At 42.1% G+C, this 15,817-nt stretch overlaps 1 protein-coding gene across 1 annotated transcript; it reads right to left on the reverse strand.

Annotated features, from left to right (window-relative positions):
* Positions 1-6: 6 nt before the first annotated feature.
* Positions 7-11,780, reverse strand: LOC139708561 (platelet-activating factor acetylhydrolase IB subunit alpha2-like). Its single transcript, XM_071620504.1, has 4 exons — positions 11,630-11,780; positions 7,245-7,451; positions 5,800-5,922; positions 7-1,835 (listed from the first exon to the last, which is right to left on the reverse strand). The coding sequence occupies exons 1-4, from the start codon at positions 11,699-11,701 to the stop codon at positions 1,584-1,586; spliced, it is 654 nt and encodes a 217-aa protein (XP_071476605.1). The 5' UTR covers positions 11,702-11,780; the 3' UTR covers positions 7-1,583.
* Between the last annotated feature and the right edge of the window lie 4,037 nt (positions 11,781-15,817).

Here is a 15,817-nt window from a genome sequence, read left to right on the forward strand (position 1 = left end):
ATGTTTGGAATGGTGACTTACCAGCTTTCAAAATGACAAACAATATGACAAAAATATACAGTATCATAATTATGCTGTAATTAACTGGGTTGATATTGACTGCTGCATAAACATTTCTACTAGACTACAGCAGATACACTCTGGCAATCACAATCAATAGCTTTTGCTCCATTTTCATGCCTTTCACACATTCACAAAGTAAGCAGCGGTGATTTTACCACCATAATTCAAGGTTCTGCAGATAAATAAAGATAATTTCACAGACTTGTGGCTTACCATGCTCTAAAACTCTTGTTTCATGTTAAACCCTATAAAAGCACATTTCCTACACATATATTACACAAACCATACTGAGTGACATCAAGACTAGCATACTGTACATGTGATGCATGACATGAACAAAATGAATACTATACAATAATACACTGTATGAGCAGTAGCAGTTGCTACATGATAGTATTCATCCTGTACACACAATCATTGTGCTACAAATAGAGCCCTATCTAATGTGATTTTTGTTACAACTACAAACTGAAAATTTGACATCCTTGAGTTTCTCACAGGCCACAGTGAACTGCATGACTTCCAAACAAAAGTCATTCCTTGCAATATCAAGGGGGTGTCTGTGATCTCCATCTAAGAAGGTGCATATAACAGGTTTGAACGTTCTCAGTGACACGAAAGATTCACAAAGTTAATTGCTTGCCTTTCACTTGACATAAAACTGTGTCTTGGTTGCACACAAGCACATTTGGACCTTGCAAGTTAAGGGAAACACAGACATTATTCCACACTAAGTGTTTTGGCATTTTTACATACAGTGTATTATTCTTTCAAAGGTATAGATCTCTATCCATTAAAGTACATGCACAATGTACCTCGGGAAAAGGGAAAATATGTCACTTTGCTATTTTTGACATTCAACACTTTCCAAAGCCATGGAATGATATTGCATTTTGCAAATTATTTCAACACTCTACGATTAATCAATACAAAAAAATCTTGAGTACATTGGAATGGAATACATTTACATACACATTGATGACTTCAATGCCACAAATTTCAAAACACAGCTCACTTTAAACACCTCCATATCTGAGAAATCCCATATAGCGTTTGCTGCTAATGACCCTTTAAACGCACATGCTAAGTACAAGGAAAGCTACATGTACACTGTATACTAATTGCATTATCACACTACACGACTCGGGTACTTTTTGACTGATAAGTCCCTCATACGAGTCTTGCTATCACAAAGAGACTGAAATCTATCAGTGCTTCTAACAATAAATGCTGTCTGTTGAAAGGGAGATGATAAAGTATTATGGTCACTCTACCTTGACTTGACCATCAGAATCCACTGACCATGGCTGAAACACTAGCACACACAATACAGGGAGAGAGGTTATTGTGGTACTGGAATGTTTTGGTCTTGAACGCAGCGTCTCGCGACAGCGACACAAGAACAGTCACACGTGGCTACATTACACGCTAGAGAAAGCAAAGCTGCGCCGGTGGCAAGCTCAATACCAATCAAAGTCATGATTTCTTCTTATGGGTTCGGTCATCCGCCAGCCAACCCTTCAATCCTTGTGTAGAAGCTCCCCTAGCCGGACGAACAACGGCTCGCACAGTTTGCGATAGCCCTTGTTGGTCAGGTGCAGAAAGTCGTACATGTCGGACGGGTCAATGAGGCCGTCAGAGTGGACAAACTCTTTGGTGCTGTCTAGGAACTCCACCCTTCCCAGCTTTGGTAGGGACCCCCTGAGTGCGTCGTTGATTGCGGTCATCTTTTCCCGCAGCTTGTTTGGCTTCTGGCCCCTAGGGGGAATGCCCTGTATGATGGACACGGAAGAACACAGCAAAGCAGAACTACATTTTACACCAATCACAGGATTCTAACTGGAAGGCAGGTAAATATGCAACTTCACGACAATCGCTTCGTGCTTTCAAACATGGCAGCACAGAACATGTGAGAAAAATGATAATATGAGTGGTTGAATGACAACAAAAGAAGAGAAAGCCACCAATGTGATTTGGAAGTAGTTTGGATTTTTCTTGCAATATGCATACAACGCGCAGACTCCTACTCACAATGCCAAGATTTAGAGGTGCAAGGCAAGTTGTGATTATAAGCACTTTACTCACAATGGCTGGCTGTGTCAAGATAACTAGCTTTGTTTGCACTGTATTCTAATGTGTCTTGTCAAGATCTCATCTTTAACCCGTCAAGGACGGTCTGATTTTGCTACAACATGCATTTCCCATGGACACTTGCCCCAGTATACTCAGGACTCATCTTCAACAGGTTAATATCCTCATTATTCCATTCCTCATAAACAAACTTCCCCTCTCTTTTAGATAATTTCTTCAAAAGTATGCATCACTCAAGCCCTCTTATGCTGAAAGCATGATTTATTGGGGAAGATGCATAAGAGTTCTTCTATAAGACACACTTTACAAAATATGAACGCCACATTTTCATGGTCATGGTATACACAACAACTTTGCAACCCTCTTGTAACTTTGGGCATAATTGAACAATGGCATTTTATGATGACATAAATGGTATCCCGGGGTACTAGATAAAAATCAACCATTTTGTTAAAATATTTATTCTTTTAAAAAGGTTGTACCCTGGGTTGCCAAAAAGTGGAACTTATTTTGGTGCTGGAGCTAGTAAACGCTAGGCACTGCACTGGCACTGCACTGGCACTGTACTGGCACTGCACTACTGCACTGCACACTACACTGGCACTGCACACTGCACTGCACTGCACTGCAGTAACTGCACGCTATTGCTACAAAATTGTAGCACAGCGTGCCATGCATGCGTAGTATAACATGCAGTGGCACGGGAATGACTATGTACACGCACACACAGTGCATGCATTTCTCTGCGGCTGTCTTCGAGTGGACGTGAGGTGGCGCGACACAACGTGGTACCCCGGGGTACTACAGTACCCTGGGGTAACGCGTGATATGGTCGAGTGCTGTTCGAATGTGGTCAAAATTTCTCCTCTAAAGTCTGACGCTAAAAATGGTCTCATAGTCAACATTTTTGTTTGTTTGTTGCTGTTGTTTTATCTTGCTACCTTGTTTGGTGCCAGGAGATAACATATTATTACACAACCAACATGTGACCCCTTACAATGGTCAGCAACGAAAGCTACACTGTAGGAGGCACTGTGGCATAGTAGAAATACTCCTGACTTCTAATTGTATGACCAGAATTTGAATCATGTCCAGTGCTCACGTCTTTGGACAAGATGTTTTTACCCACCATGTCCCTCTTGACCCAAGTGTATAAATGGGTTCCTGGCAAAGCTAGGGTTAAAATGTGATGGCAGGGCCCTCTGGTAGAGCAGTGGTAACACTAAAGAGGCTACCCTGGTATAAAGAAGACTGCATCATTTTCATCATCATCATCATCATTACCATAATAATAATACAACTGTAATAATAATATTAATAATAATAATATTAATAATAATAATAATAATAGTAATAATAATAATAATAATAATAATAATGATAATAATAATAAACAACTAGAGAAGCACTCTGAGAGCGCAGACCTCCGCCAAGCATGCAGCTCATTTCCACCACTGATCTTGTTCTTCAAGAGATATCAGTGATTTCCACCCATACGTACTTATAGCATTGTGTGCTGAAAGTCGCCCAATTCCCAATATACCAAAGCCTTTGTTACGTCATAAACCCTCAGCTGCACGGCGCCCCTCACCCTAGCAGAAACTAGAGCACGTACTTTAGTGCGCGCATGCAAACCTAAAATACGTGCAGCCTGAACTCCAAAGTTCATTGACCGTACCTGCCAAAATATCAAAAATCCTTCATAAATTCCCCCGAAATTCTCAGATCACTATCAAAAGTTAATCGTTTGTTACTTGCATCATTCTCAACCTCTCCTGCAAGTTTCATTCCAATCCGTTAACTACTTTTTGAGTTATTTTGCACACAGACAAACTAACTAACTAACAAACAAACAAATGGTAATGAAAACATAACCTCCTCCCTTGGCAGAGGTAATAATAATAATTATTATCATTATTATTATTATTATTATTATTATTATCATTACTATTATTATTATTTCCTCCACCAAGGGGGGAGGTTACGTTTTCGTTACCGTTGGTTTGTTTGTTAGTTAGTTAGTTCCGTCGTTCGTTCGTTCGTTTGTTCGTTTGTCCGTGTGCAAAATAACTCAATAAGTAGTTTACAGATTGCGATGAAACTTGCAGGAAAGGTTGAAAATGACACAAGTAACAAACAATTAACTTTTGGTAGTGATCCGATAATTTTGAGGGAATTTATAAAGGATTTTTGATAATTTGACAGGTAGGGTCAATGAACTTGAGAGTTCAGGCTGCGTGTATTTGAGGTTTGCATGCGCGCATTAAGGGAGCTCTAGTATCTGCTAGGGTGAGGCGCGCCGTGCAGTTGAGGGTTTATGACGTAACAAAGGCTTCTATATTGGGAAATCAGGCAGCTCTCAGCACACAATGCTGTAAGTACGTATGGGTGGAAATCACTGATATCTCTGGAAGAACAAGATCAGCGGTGGAAATGAGCTGCATGCTTGGCGGAGGTCTGCGCTCTCAGAGTGTTTCTCTAGTTATTATCATTATCATTATTATTATTATCATCATCATTGTTATTATTATTATTGTTGTTCTTGTAATTACTACACTTGTCGGGTGCCTGTGCACTGGCCGTTAACGCAATACAATTTGTACTGCGTTAACGGCCAATGCACGGGCACCCGACGTACTACTATTATTATTGTAAACATCATCATCATCATCATAATCATCATCACCATCATCATCACAGGATACATACCAGTACAATAACATGAGCCTGGGGCTGTTTGGTGACGATGAGTTGAACAAACGAACGAACGAACGACGGAACGAACTAACTAACTAACAAACAAACCAACGGTAACGAAAACGTAACCTCCCCCCTTGGTGGAGGAAATAATAATAATAGTAATGATAATAATAATAATAATAATAATAATAATAATAATAATGATAATAATTATTATTATTACCTCTGCCAAGGGAGGAGGTTATGTTTTCATTACCATTTGTTTGTTTGTTAGTTAGTTAGTTTGTCTGTGTGCAAAATAACTCAAAAAGTAGTTAACGGATTGGAATGAAACTTGCAGGAGAGGTTGAGAATGATGCAAGTAACAAACGATTAACTTTTGGTAGTGATCTGAGAATTTTGGGGGAATTTACGAAAGATTTTTGATATTTTGGCAGGTACGGTCAATGAACTTTGGAGTTCAGGCTGCACGTATTTTAGGTTTGCATGCGCGCACTAAAGTGCGTGCTCTAGTTTCTGCTAGGGTGAGGGGCGCCGTGCAGCTGAGGGTTTATGACGTAACAAAGGCTTTGGTATATTGGGAATTGGGCGACTTTCAGCACACAATGCTATAAGTACGTATGGGTGGAAATAACTGATATCTCTGGAAGAACAAGATCAGTGGTGGAAATGAGCTGCATGCTTGGCGGAGGTCTGCGCTCTCAGAGTGTTTCTCTAGTTATTATCATTATCATTATTATTATTATCATCATCATTGTTATTATTATTATTGTTGTTCTTGTAATTACTACACTTGTCGGGTGCCTGTGCATTGGCCGTTAACGCAATACAATTTGTACTGCGTTAACGGCCAATGCACGGGCACCCGACGTACTACTATTATTATTGTAAACATCATCATCATCATCATAATCATCATCACCATCATCATCACAGGATACATACCAGTACAATAACATGAGCCTGGGGCTGTTTGGTGATGATGAGTTGAGCGACTGCCTCGATTCCTTTGGTGACTTCCTCCGCTGTGTGCCCATGGTTGTTGGTGCCTACCATGAGGACAATGACCTATTGGGAAAGCAATTTAAAAGTGACGAGGATCGATATATGAAATATTGACAGTGATTGTCAACAGGAAAGATGCTCCTAGTGTAGAGATTTATTTTGAACCAAATTTATTTTCCCCGTGCTAATGCCCCAGTCACATAGACATCCCGGATCACCCCGGACCACCCCGGATCTGATCCGGGGAGAGATCCGTGTTGACGCCGGGAGGCCAACACGGCAACTTTTGGAGGTCAAAAACATCCGGCGTCATCCGGGGATTGCCATGTTGGCAGAGCAATCCGGGGTGGTCCGTGTGGCTGCCGTGTAGCTGCCGTGTTGATCCGTGTAGATGCGGGGCATGCCGTGTTTGTCCGTGTAGACGCCGCGCTCTTCCGGCCCTATCCGTGTACTGTAGCTGCAGTGTTGATACCGTGTGTACAGTCATACCAAAATCCCAGATCTCCCCGGATCACCGTGTAAATCCTTGAGCATCCGTGTTTGTATGTGACTGGGGCATTAGTAAATGCAGACTGATTCTCTCTCTTCCTATGCCATCCACCATGTCACACCTCTTTCACAGTATGGTAGACTCCACTCTCGTATACAGTGTATATCCACTAAGGCACATGAGCCATTATTAGAATTCCTTCCATTTCTCATGATTGGTTTTTCCTGTAATGAATATTTATCTGTGCAACCATCCTTGTCACAAATTTACATTACAGGAGTCATGAATAGTGATTCATCCTCTGTTGAGTCCTGTGTTGACTCTCTTGAATATTCAGATCCTCTGCTAACTTATTTGCATAAAATGAATATTTATTGAATGGCAAGTGCCTGGACAAGAACCATACAATAAAATTGCTGGGAAGAACACTTCGCCAGCAGATCTCATCCAAGCAAGACCTGTGTGTCAGCTGTGTCCCAACTACCACTAAGTTGTACTGCCTCTAATAATATGTGAGCGAACCTGGAGACTAGTAAATAGCAGAGTACACCAACACATCTCCACCCCCATCCCCTCCCCCAAAAATACCAACGAAAATCAGATGACAATAAACAAAAGGGGAAAGACCAAGGAAAAGAAAGCAAGAGATATGAAGAGAGAATGAACTCACATACAATGTACTCGACACCTCTATTAGAGTTGAAAAGGTACACTATATATACAACGTAGGAAATTACATTGTACAAGATGTAAATTATGGTCCAATGAACATACCAGTACATTGTACAAGCAGACATAGACAAAAATGTATGCACACAACAGGCACATGATTCTCTTTGAAAACACAGTTTTATGCCATCTTTTGGCTGTGCATAGTCGACATACAGTACTGTACCTTTGGTTCAATATTTTCCAGCTCCCCGTTTTCCAACCGCCACAGTAGGTGGTGCGTGCAGTCGCCCCCGATGCCAAAGTTCAGGGAGTGAAACCCAACAAACATCTCCTGCCACACCTCATACTGCCCGAGCTGCTGGATCAGCGAGTCTCCAACAAAGAGAACATCTGGTTCCCTTTCTCTCGTGAGACTAACATGGTATTCATGCTATAAAAACAAAGAAAACAAAACAAAAACAAAACATGCACAAATGAAAAACCACCACACCAGACATAAGCATTTCAATTTTAATATACAACTGTTATATTCATTAAAGATTAATACTAAATAAGCATAATATAAGCAGTCAGTGTGCTTACCACCTTTACTAAATTATTTCAAGAGCTGGTATACTTTTGTTTGAGATGGGGATTCAGATCTTAACCCATTGAGCATTGTTTGATATCGCTACAACACGCATTTCCCATAGACACCTGCCTGAGTATACTCGGGACTCGTCCTCAACAGGTTAAAGGGACATTCGAGACAATTTTCATAATTTCACATTGTGTATTACATAAATCGACAACTCCATGTATAGATTTGTGGAATTTATTGTGGTTCTTGATCAGAGAAACAATACTTTGAAAAACCTTAAACAAAATACACCAGTTGAACGAGGATGATGACATAAGAGTTTCACATATTTCAGAAATGTAGCAGTGTAATTCCATTACAATACTGCTTGCTTGCGAGCTCACCTGTGAAAAATCTATGCATGCATTCTTCTTTTGTTCTGCATCCTTGAGCCCCAACTCATGCATTCTTATTCTAACGTGTATCTGCCATGTCATCATTCTTGTTCATTGCAATTTGTTCTAAATTTTGAAAAAATTCTTATTCTTCATCCCAATTATGACAAATTCTGAAACTCTGTCCTCAGTATAACTAATTTATAGTTATTCACATGTAAAAATCTGAAAATCATCCAGAAGTCTCCTTTAAAGTTTTGCAAGATGATCAGAAACCACTCTAATATGAAACATCAAAGAGCTTACAATTCCTAGAGGAATTCAAAGTTTATTTGATGAAAATTGGTTTTGAAATGGCCGGGATATCCAGAAACAATGGGGTCCTAGTACAAATGTAAAAGGTAGGAACCACTTTTTACCAGGACCACTTTGTTGTACTTTATTAATATCTTTTATTAAAAAAAAAACACACAAAGTACAAAGGACTTTCGATTGAATTTAGTGTAGGATAAATCACAACAAAGAGTCTCGGTACCTTTGGACTTCGGCTGCCAGCTAGCGCTGCGTGTTGCCATACGATACTGCACCCACAACATGTAATTTGTAACTATATGCGAAGAGCATGCATGTTCTTTGCTGGCTGCTATCGACCTTGGAATTGGAATGAACCAAACCCAAGGCCTCGGGTTAGAAAGTAGAATCTTCTGCAAAAAGACTTGCAGTTAAAACCAAAGAGTATAGAAGCTAGCGCTAAAATAAGAGGGGTTTCATATTCCCGCGATTTCGCATAGTACGCTCATGGGCGAAATACGGGCGCCATTGCGCCATTAAAGGTAACAGACCGATAGAGGGCATATATTTATGTGATCATAATCAGTGCCATATCACTGGGCCCTCGTATTTCTGTCTCCCTTTCATTTTTCCCCCTTTTTAGGGGGCATACAGGGGAAGAGATGTACTTAGGACCTCGTTTTGTCATACAGAAGCATCATTCCTGTCTAATCCTGAAATACAATTTGAAGAAATGTCATTTATTTTTCAATCAGCAGTCCCACAAAGTTTGAGCTAAAGTAGCCCAAACTATGTTTTGGGATGGAGAGAGAAAGAGATAGACGGCGTTTGTCAGCTCAAACACAAACTTTGAGGGACTACAGATTGAAAAGTAACATTACGGGTACTTCAATTCTGTTTTTTAATTTATCGACAGAAAATACTTCTTGTGATATTTTGAGGTCTGAAACACAATTCTAACGCTGTGTGCCTCCTTAAAATGAAGAAAATGAAAGGAAGGCACAGTTCGCTCCATAGGCTCACTTGTAATAAGAAGCTCACATTACACTGTATATTACGTGGTTCCATGACATTTGCTCCTGCGACAATTGCTCCCATGAAATATCTGTAGACTAAGCCCAACATAAAACCTACTCAAACACATAACCCTCACCCTAATCCTAATATCAAAATAAACCTGAAACCCTATCACAACCCTAACCCTAACCCTATGTCCCTAAGTCCTTGGAGAAAATAAGACCGGAGCAATTGTCGCAGGAGCATGTCGTGTCACCATATTACTAAAATGGCTGCCATTGCGCTGAGCTCCATGTGGGGCTCCTCCATGGCTAACCCGGGCGCGGGGCGCTGCAACTACATATTGGGGTCGCTACTGCAGTACTCCATGGCGTACTACAACTTGTACACCCGTTTGTGTGCGAAATCCCAAGAGTACGCCCTCTTGAGTCTTAACGCTAGCTTCTACACTCTGGAGTCTTTGGTTAAAACAGCCCTCCCTTTCTCTCTCCAACAATGGTGCACTGGCAACAGCAAAAGCAACGCCCTTGAAAATATTTTGAGGCGTGTACAGTGCAGGTCAGTCCGGGAAGCGTTTTTTTTTTAAGACGGCACAGATTGGGGCATGGCGCGTGTTAAACCTATGGGAAAAACGTTGGGTTAGGGTTTTTGGTTATGGTTATGGTTAGGGTTAGGGTTAGGGTTGGGGTTAGGGTTAGGGTTAGGGTTAGGGTTAGGGTTAGGGTTAGGGTTAGGGTTAGGGTTTGATGGTTAGGGTTAGGATTAGGATTAGGGTTAGGTTTAGGGATAGGGTCCCCGATAAATTTTTAGTTTCCCCAATCTGTGCCGTCTAAAAAAAACACGCCGGGAAACCCGCTCATGAGGACCGCTCCCGCGTACAAGGACTGCCCCGCCTCATGAGGACCGCCCCCACGCCTCATGAGGACCGCCCCCATGCCTCATGAGGCCCGGGGGGAACGCCTCATGAGGCCCCCCTATTCACTTCTATTCATCTCACATCTGACGTCTAAATTGTCGCAACTTTGCACGGTGATTTTTTGTTACACACACATGTCCACTATCCATGATGAAAAGAAGAAAAAATCCTATCTGGTTTTTTTTTCAAAAATCGAGTTTTAATCAACCGATGCAGAGCGCCCATTAAAACATGTGTGTTTGAATGGGCGCTTACTCTGCATCGGCGCTTACTCTGCATCGGTTGATTAAAACTCGATTTTTGAAAAAAAAAAAGATAGGATTTTTTTCTTCTTTTCATCATGGATAGTGGACATGTGTGTGTAACAAAAAATCACTGTGCAAAGTTGCGACAATTTATACGTCAGATGTGAGATGAATAGAAGTGAATAGGAAGGCCTCATGAGGCGTTCCCCCCGGGCCTCATGAGGCATGGGGGCGGTCCTCATGAGGCGTGGGGGCGGTCCTCATGAGGCGGGGCAGTCCTCGTACGCGGGAGCGGTCCTCATGAGCAGGTTTCCCGGACTGAGGTCACTAGTATAGCCAGTGGCAGTGACCACTAAATCCACCTTTTTTACAATAGCTCAACTTCAGCATTACCTAGTGATTTAAATTACACCAGAGACGTCTCTCTGAGTCTGGGAATGGTGGGATATCTAATACGCTGTTGTTATAAAACCTGGCTGTAGTATCTGATCTCTGTCTTTTCAATCTAACAGTTAGATCTATATGCCTTGAACCTAACCGCAGCAGCGACCCCATACGGACAAATACGTACCGTGTTACAGCGCCCCGCGACGGGGTTACCTTGAACCTAGCCCCGGAGACCGCGCCGCCAGGCGCGGTCCTGGCGGCTTCCCCCCAGTTCCGCTAATGTGAGAGCTCCCCTATTCTGCGTGCTTGTGCGAGTGATTGTGAATTCTGTGAACATCGGTGAGCTGCTTATAAGACATCATTTTGTGCATCACAAGCAATGAAATGCCTCAAACAGTCGCCGATGATAGTCATTTAGGTTTCATCGACCCATGTAAGTATTCCTAGTAGTTTCTGTTGAAAATTTAAGGAAATATAGCGCCGCAAAGGCACCCGTTTGTTCAACATGAAGATCTGAAATGGGAGCACGGCGCAGCCGCCACACTGCGTGTGGCGGCTGTCGCAGTTACCTTGAACCTACAGACCTAGCAACCTTGAACCATGATGCCTCTTCTAATATGGCCATAAATAAATGTTCCATAAATGTATTCGTATCTCACTTCTCAGTAAGGACAGGTTACCATCTGCAGCGCAGCCGCAGGGTACTACCAGTGCCTATTTATGGCTATGATTTCAAATGCTACGGCAAGTAGACTCTATTAGACTAGGCCTACTTCTTGCTACGGGAATAATAATTACCAGACTCATCCATCGACCATCTCCTTGAACATCTTCGACCGGAGACGCTACATCGGCTGGAGGAGGATTCATTTTAGTCAAACCGAAAACGCAGGAGGAGAGAGTTCTTGACTAGTCAGTCTGTAGAGGCAACAGCTGGATCTATTGACTAGTTATGTATGTTGAGGCTGCAGCAGATCATCCACTATACACGATAGTCGATAGGCTACGACTACGAGTGGTACACGGAGTTGCCCGCATAGACTGTACTACGACAGTCAGGGAGGAGGTGACTTCCCTTGGTACATACAGTGCACTACGATACTAGTACGTGATCGGAACGTGTGGGTGAAAAACGAGAAGTGACATTACAGAAAATGTGACGATCGATGCATTGTCCAGGCTCCGAAAATACTAGTAAGACTTAGCGCGTCCTTATGAGTGATAACAAATGACTGACAAAATAATATGCACACAAACATGCGTAGGTCCTCCTTCCAAAAAAATAGATAAATAACTTCAAAGATCACAATAAAGTACATCCTACGCAGTTCCATCCGGAAATTCGTGGTATACAATGGATAATATTGACCCTAATCTTATTATACTGTAACGGTTTTATATTTATACGTACATGTCTGATATGATTATATAAGTATGGCGTTCAGTACTCTGTTGTGTTTTTGTTATGTAAGCTAGGTAATAATTATGCTCTGTGTGTTTCTGTTGTGTAAGCTAGGTAAACTGCCAGCTCAGCGTCTTCTCTGTCTCTTCTCTTCTCTTCGTCTTAATTAGCTCGTCTATGTTGTTCTTTGTCTCTCGCCTCATCTCCCTCTCTCCCTCGCTTATTTTGTCCTTTGTTCTCGTCCAGTCCCTCTCTCTTCCCCTCTCCTATGTTGTTCTTTGTTTGTAATCCGGTCCTCCTCTCTTCCCCTCTCCTATATGTTGTTCTTTGTTCCCCATCTAGTCTCTCTCTCTCCTCTTCTCCCTTCTTGTTCTTTGTTTCTTGTTTACGCTGGGTCTGGTGTGTCTAATTTGACCGTCTGCTTTGTAAACGTGATTGACAGCTGGCCACACTGACGGTCACTGCCATGTCCATTATAAATAGAGCAGGGTTTCTCTTTGTTAGGCGGATTGACTGAGATTGAGCTAGAGACTGGGATAGGATTACATTGAGATTACTGTGAGTGAGATCGAGTTCTGGGATTAGTGTCAGACTTCGGCAGATCACAAGAACAACAATGTTATACCGCGTATACATGTATTGAATGTCATATGGAGCAGGCGAGTGTCATGTCGCCTTAAGTACATTGTCAACCGGAATTCTGAGTCTTAGTGCAGTCTGTCATGCTTCAACATCCATTCTACAGTCCGTGAGGCCCGCTACCAACCTCATCTATCACGGAATCTCAAAGGAGCAATGTCTTCTCACACTTCTCCGACCCAGTATACATCACAATCATAATCTCGTAATAACTATACCACATACGACCATGTTCCAAAGAGAGACCCCGTGACAATACTCCCCCGCCCCCTCGCCCCACAGATCCTAATAAACGTTCCGCGGCTCCAGATGTATCGCCCATTGTTCTTGAATTGAAATCAAAACTCAAAATATTTGAAGAGTTTGAATATCAAAACATAAAGGGCCTAAACGCCCATATCAAAGTTTTTAAAGTAAGATCATTTTCAAATAGAGCAAAATCAGATTTTTTTTTTCATTGGTTCTGCGCTCTTTACGTAACAAAAATAGTTTTTAAGGTATTAAAATCATCACATAATTATATCTTGAATATCTTTTTCTTGTTATCAGCTGCCTTGCTAATCTCAAATATCTCAATTATTGATGAATGAATATCTGTTTGTATACATAACTTCCCATTCCTTCCGAGACGATGGTTTTATTGCTGTTTTCCAACTCAGCAACTTATAGAGAAGCACTCCAGGGGGGGGGGGGGTCTGGGCAATACCCCCTGCGCAATACCCCGCGGACCCTAAGATTACCCTGACCCTACAAACCCTAACCCTAACCCTAATTCTGAACCTAATCCGTAAACCTAACCCGAATAACTCTAATCTTTATACGTGATCGCTAATCAGTATGTACCCGGGGATAATAATTGCCCTCGGTGCATGGGTAATATTGCCCTGATCTGCACCAGAGAAAGCCTGACATCTTGTATCACTTAATTGTATTTTGCTTGTTTTGTTTGTTTATCTGTTATCATGTATTGTCTTGCAAATGCCAGATAGATAATAATAATAATAATAATAGTAATAATAATAATAATCATCATCATCATCATCATCACCATTTCCTCATGTTGATTGTGTTTTGGTTACGTCCAGGAGACGCCTGACCATCCACGTCTCTCCTGACGAGTGAGAGACGGTTCATATACAGAACCAGACTCATATCCACCGTTAGATGAATTTTCTTTTACAATCTTTATATCCATCACTATTATCGAGTGAGATTGAATATAGGCACAGAAGAGAGCTGTGAATGCCGCATGCAAGATATGCCGAGAAAGAGACGAGACAGTGCAACATTATAGAATTGTATGTGGCTGTAGTAAACTGGCCCCAAAAGAGTACAAAAGACGATATGATGGCAAACTGGCGCATTCAAGTCGTTCAATGGGAGCTTTGCAGAAGTGATCAAGTACCATGTGAGAGCAAATGGTATACATAATGCACGAACCACAGAAAGTTTCTGAAAATGACTAAGTTAAAATCCTGTGGGATTTCGATGTTCAAACTGACAATACATAGCATATATAGGCTTCCGAATATCATCGTCGTAGAAAGGGCTCGACAGAATGATGTGCACTAAGGTATATATATCGTTGATGTCGCGGTACCGCCGGAGACAGCAGAATAGCCGAGAAGGAGAAAGAAAAGATAGCAAAGGACCTTGCCAGAGAACTTCGCCGCCTGTGGAATATGAAAACGAAGGTTGATCCCGGCCTATGGAGCACTCGGAACAACGCCAAAGCAGCTGCGACGGCACTTGGATGATGTGGGTGTGCACGTCTGATCGAGTGCAAACGCTCCAAAAAGCAGCATTGCTGGGGACGGCGCGAATCCTATAAGAAAAGTTCACAAACTGCTATCAAACCTGCAGATACACAAGGCCACTGGCCCAGATGGTCTACAAGCAAGGCTTCTGAAGGAACTTGCGAGGGAACTCACGCCTATCTTCACTGTCCTCTTTCAGGCATCAGTCAACCATTCCTGATGATTGGGAAAAAGGCAGACATAGTTCCTGTCTTCAAGAAGGGGGAGAGATATAAGGCAGAGAACTACAGACCCATCTCACTGACATCCATCGTAACATTTTTTTTTTTTTTGATGTAAGATCTTGGAACACATTGTGTGTAGCAGCATTATGGTCACCTCGATGACCATAACATCCTAAGTGATGCCAAGCATGGCTTCCGTAAGAAACGCTCATGCACGTCTCGACTCCTACTTGCTGTACAAGTCCTTGCAAGAGGTATTGAGAATGGTGAACAACTTGATGTTATTCTCTTAGACCTGTCAAAAGCATTTGAGAAGGTTCCCCATGGCAGGCTGATGTACAAGGTCAACTTCTATGGAATCAGAGGAAGCACCTACACTTGGATCCAAAGTCTGCTCAGTAATCGTTCCCAGAGGGTTCTACTTGAAGGAGTGGCATCACATACAACACATGTCCTCTCAGGGGTTCCTAAAGGGAGTGTGGTCGGTCCTCTCCTCCTCCTCCTCTTCATCAATGACCTCCCCGAGTATGTCTCTGTGCACAGAGACCACATGTGCGACTCTCAGTTGCGGATGACTGCATCGTGTATTATAGGAATGTCAAGACGGAAGAAGATAGGCCCTACTGAACAACTGCGGAGGGATCGGGATGCACTCCAAGTGTGGGAAACAGACTGGCTCATGAAATTTCACCCTCACAAATGCCAAGTCATGCATGTTACCAACAAGAGGAAGGTGATCAAGAGTTCAACACCTTACTGCATACATGGAATACCATTGACAGAAACTGAAAAGGCAAAATACCCGAAGTTGGTCTCAATCTCCAGGGTAATCTCAAATGGAACAAACATGTGGATGTCACTATACAAAGTCTGCTAACTCAACAAGCAGCTTCCTTTAGAGAAACATTAGAGCCTGGACTGCCCCCTGAAGACAAAAGTGCTCTGCTACAAAACACTTGTCCTC

Source organism: Diadema antillarum, unplaced genomic scaffold (genome assembly GCF_040938485.1).
Source record: "Diadema antillarum isolate AM-2024a unplaced genomic scaffold, OU_Dant_1.0 seq00001348_RagTag, whole genome shotgun sequence".
Taxonomy (NCBI): Eukaryota; Metazoa; Echinodermata; class Echinoidea; order Diadematoida; family Diadematidae; genus Diadema; species Diadema antillarum.

What these genes read in the sequence shown, in the direction of transcription:
- LOC139708561 (XM_071620504.1), bottom strand. Translation starts at nt 11,701, where the DNA reads ATGAATCCTCCTCCAGCCGATGTAGCGTCTCCGGTCGAAGATGTTCAA. An exon ending in ATGGTCGATGGATGAGTCTG is followed by an intron (nt 7,452 to 11,629) that starts GTAATTATTATT and finishes TTGTTTTTATAG; the next exon opens with CATGAATACCATGTTAGTCT. An exon ending in AGGCTCATGTTATTGTACTG is followed by an intron (nt 1,836 to 5,799) that starts GTATGTATCCTG and finishes TCCATCATACAG; the next exon opens with GGCATTCCCCCTAGGGGCCA.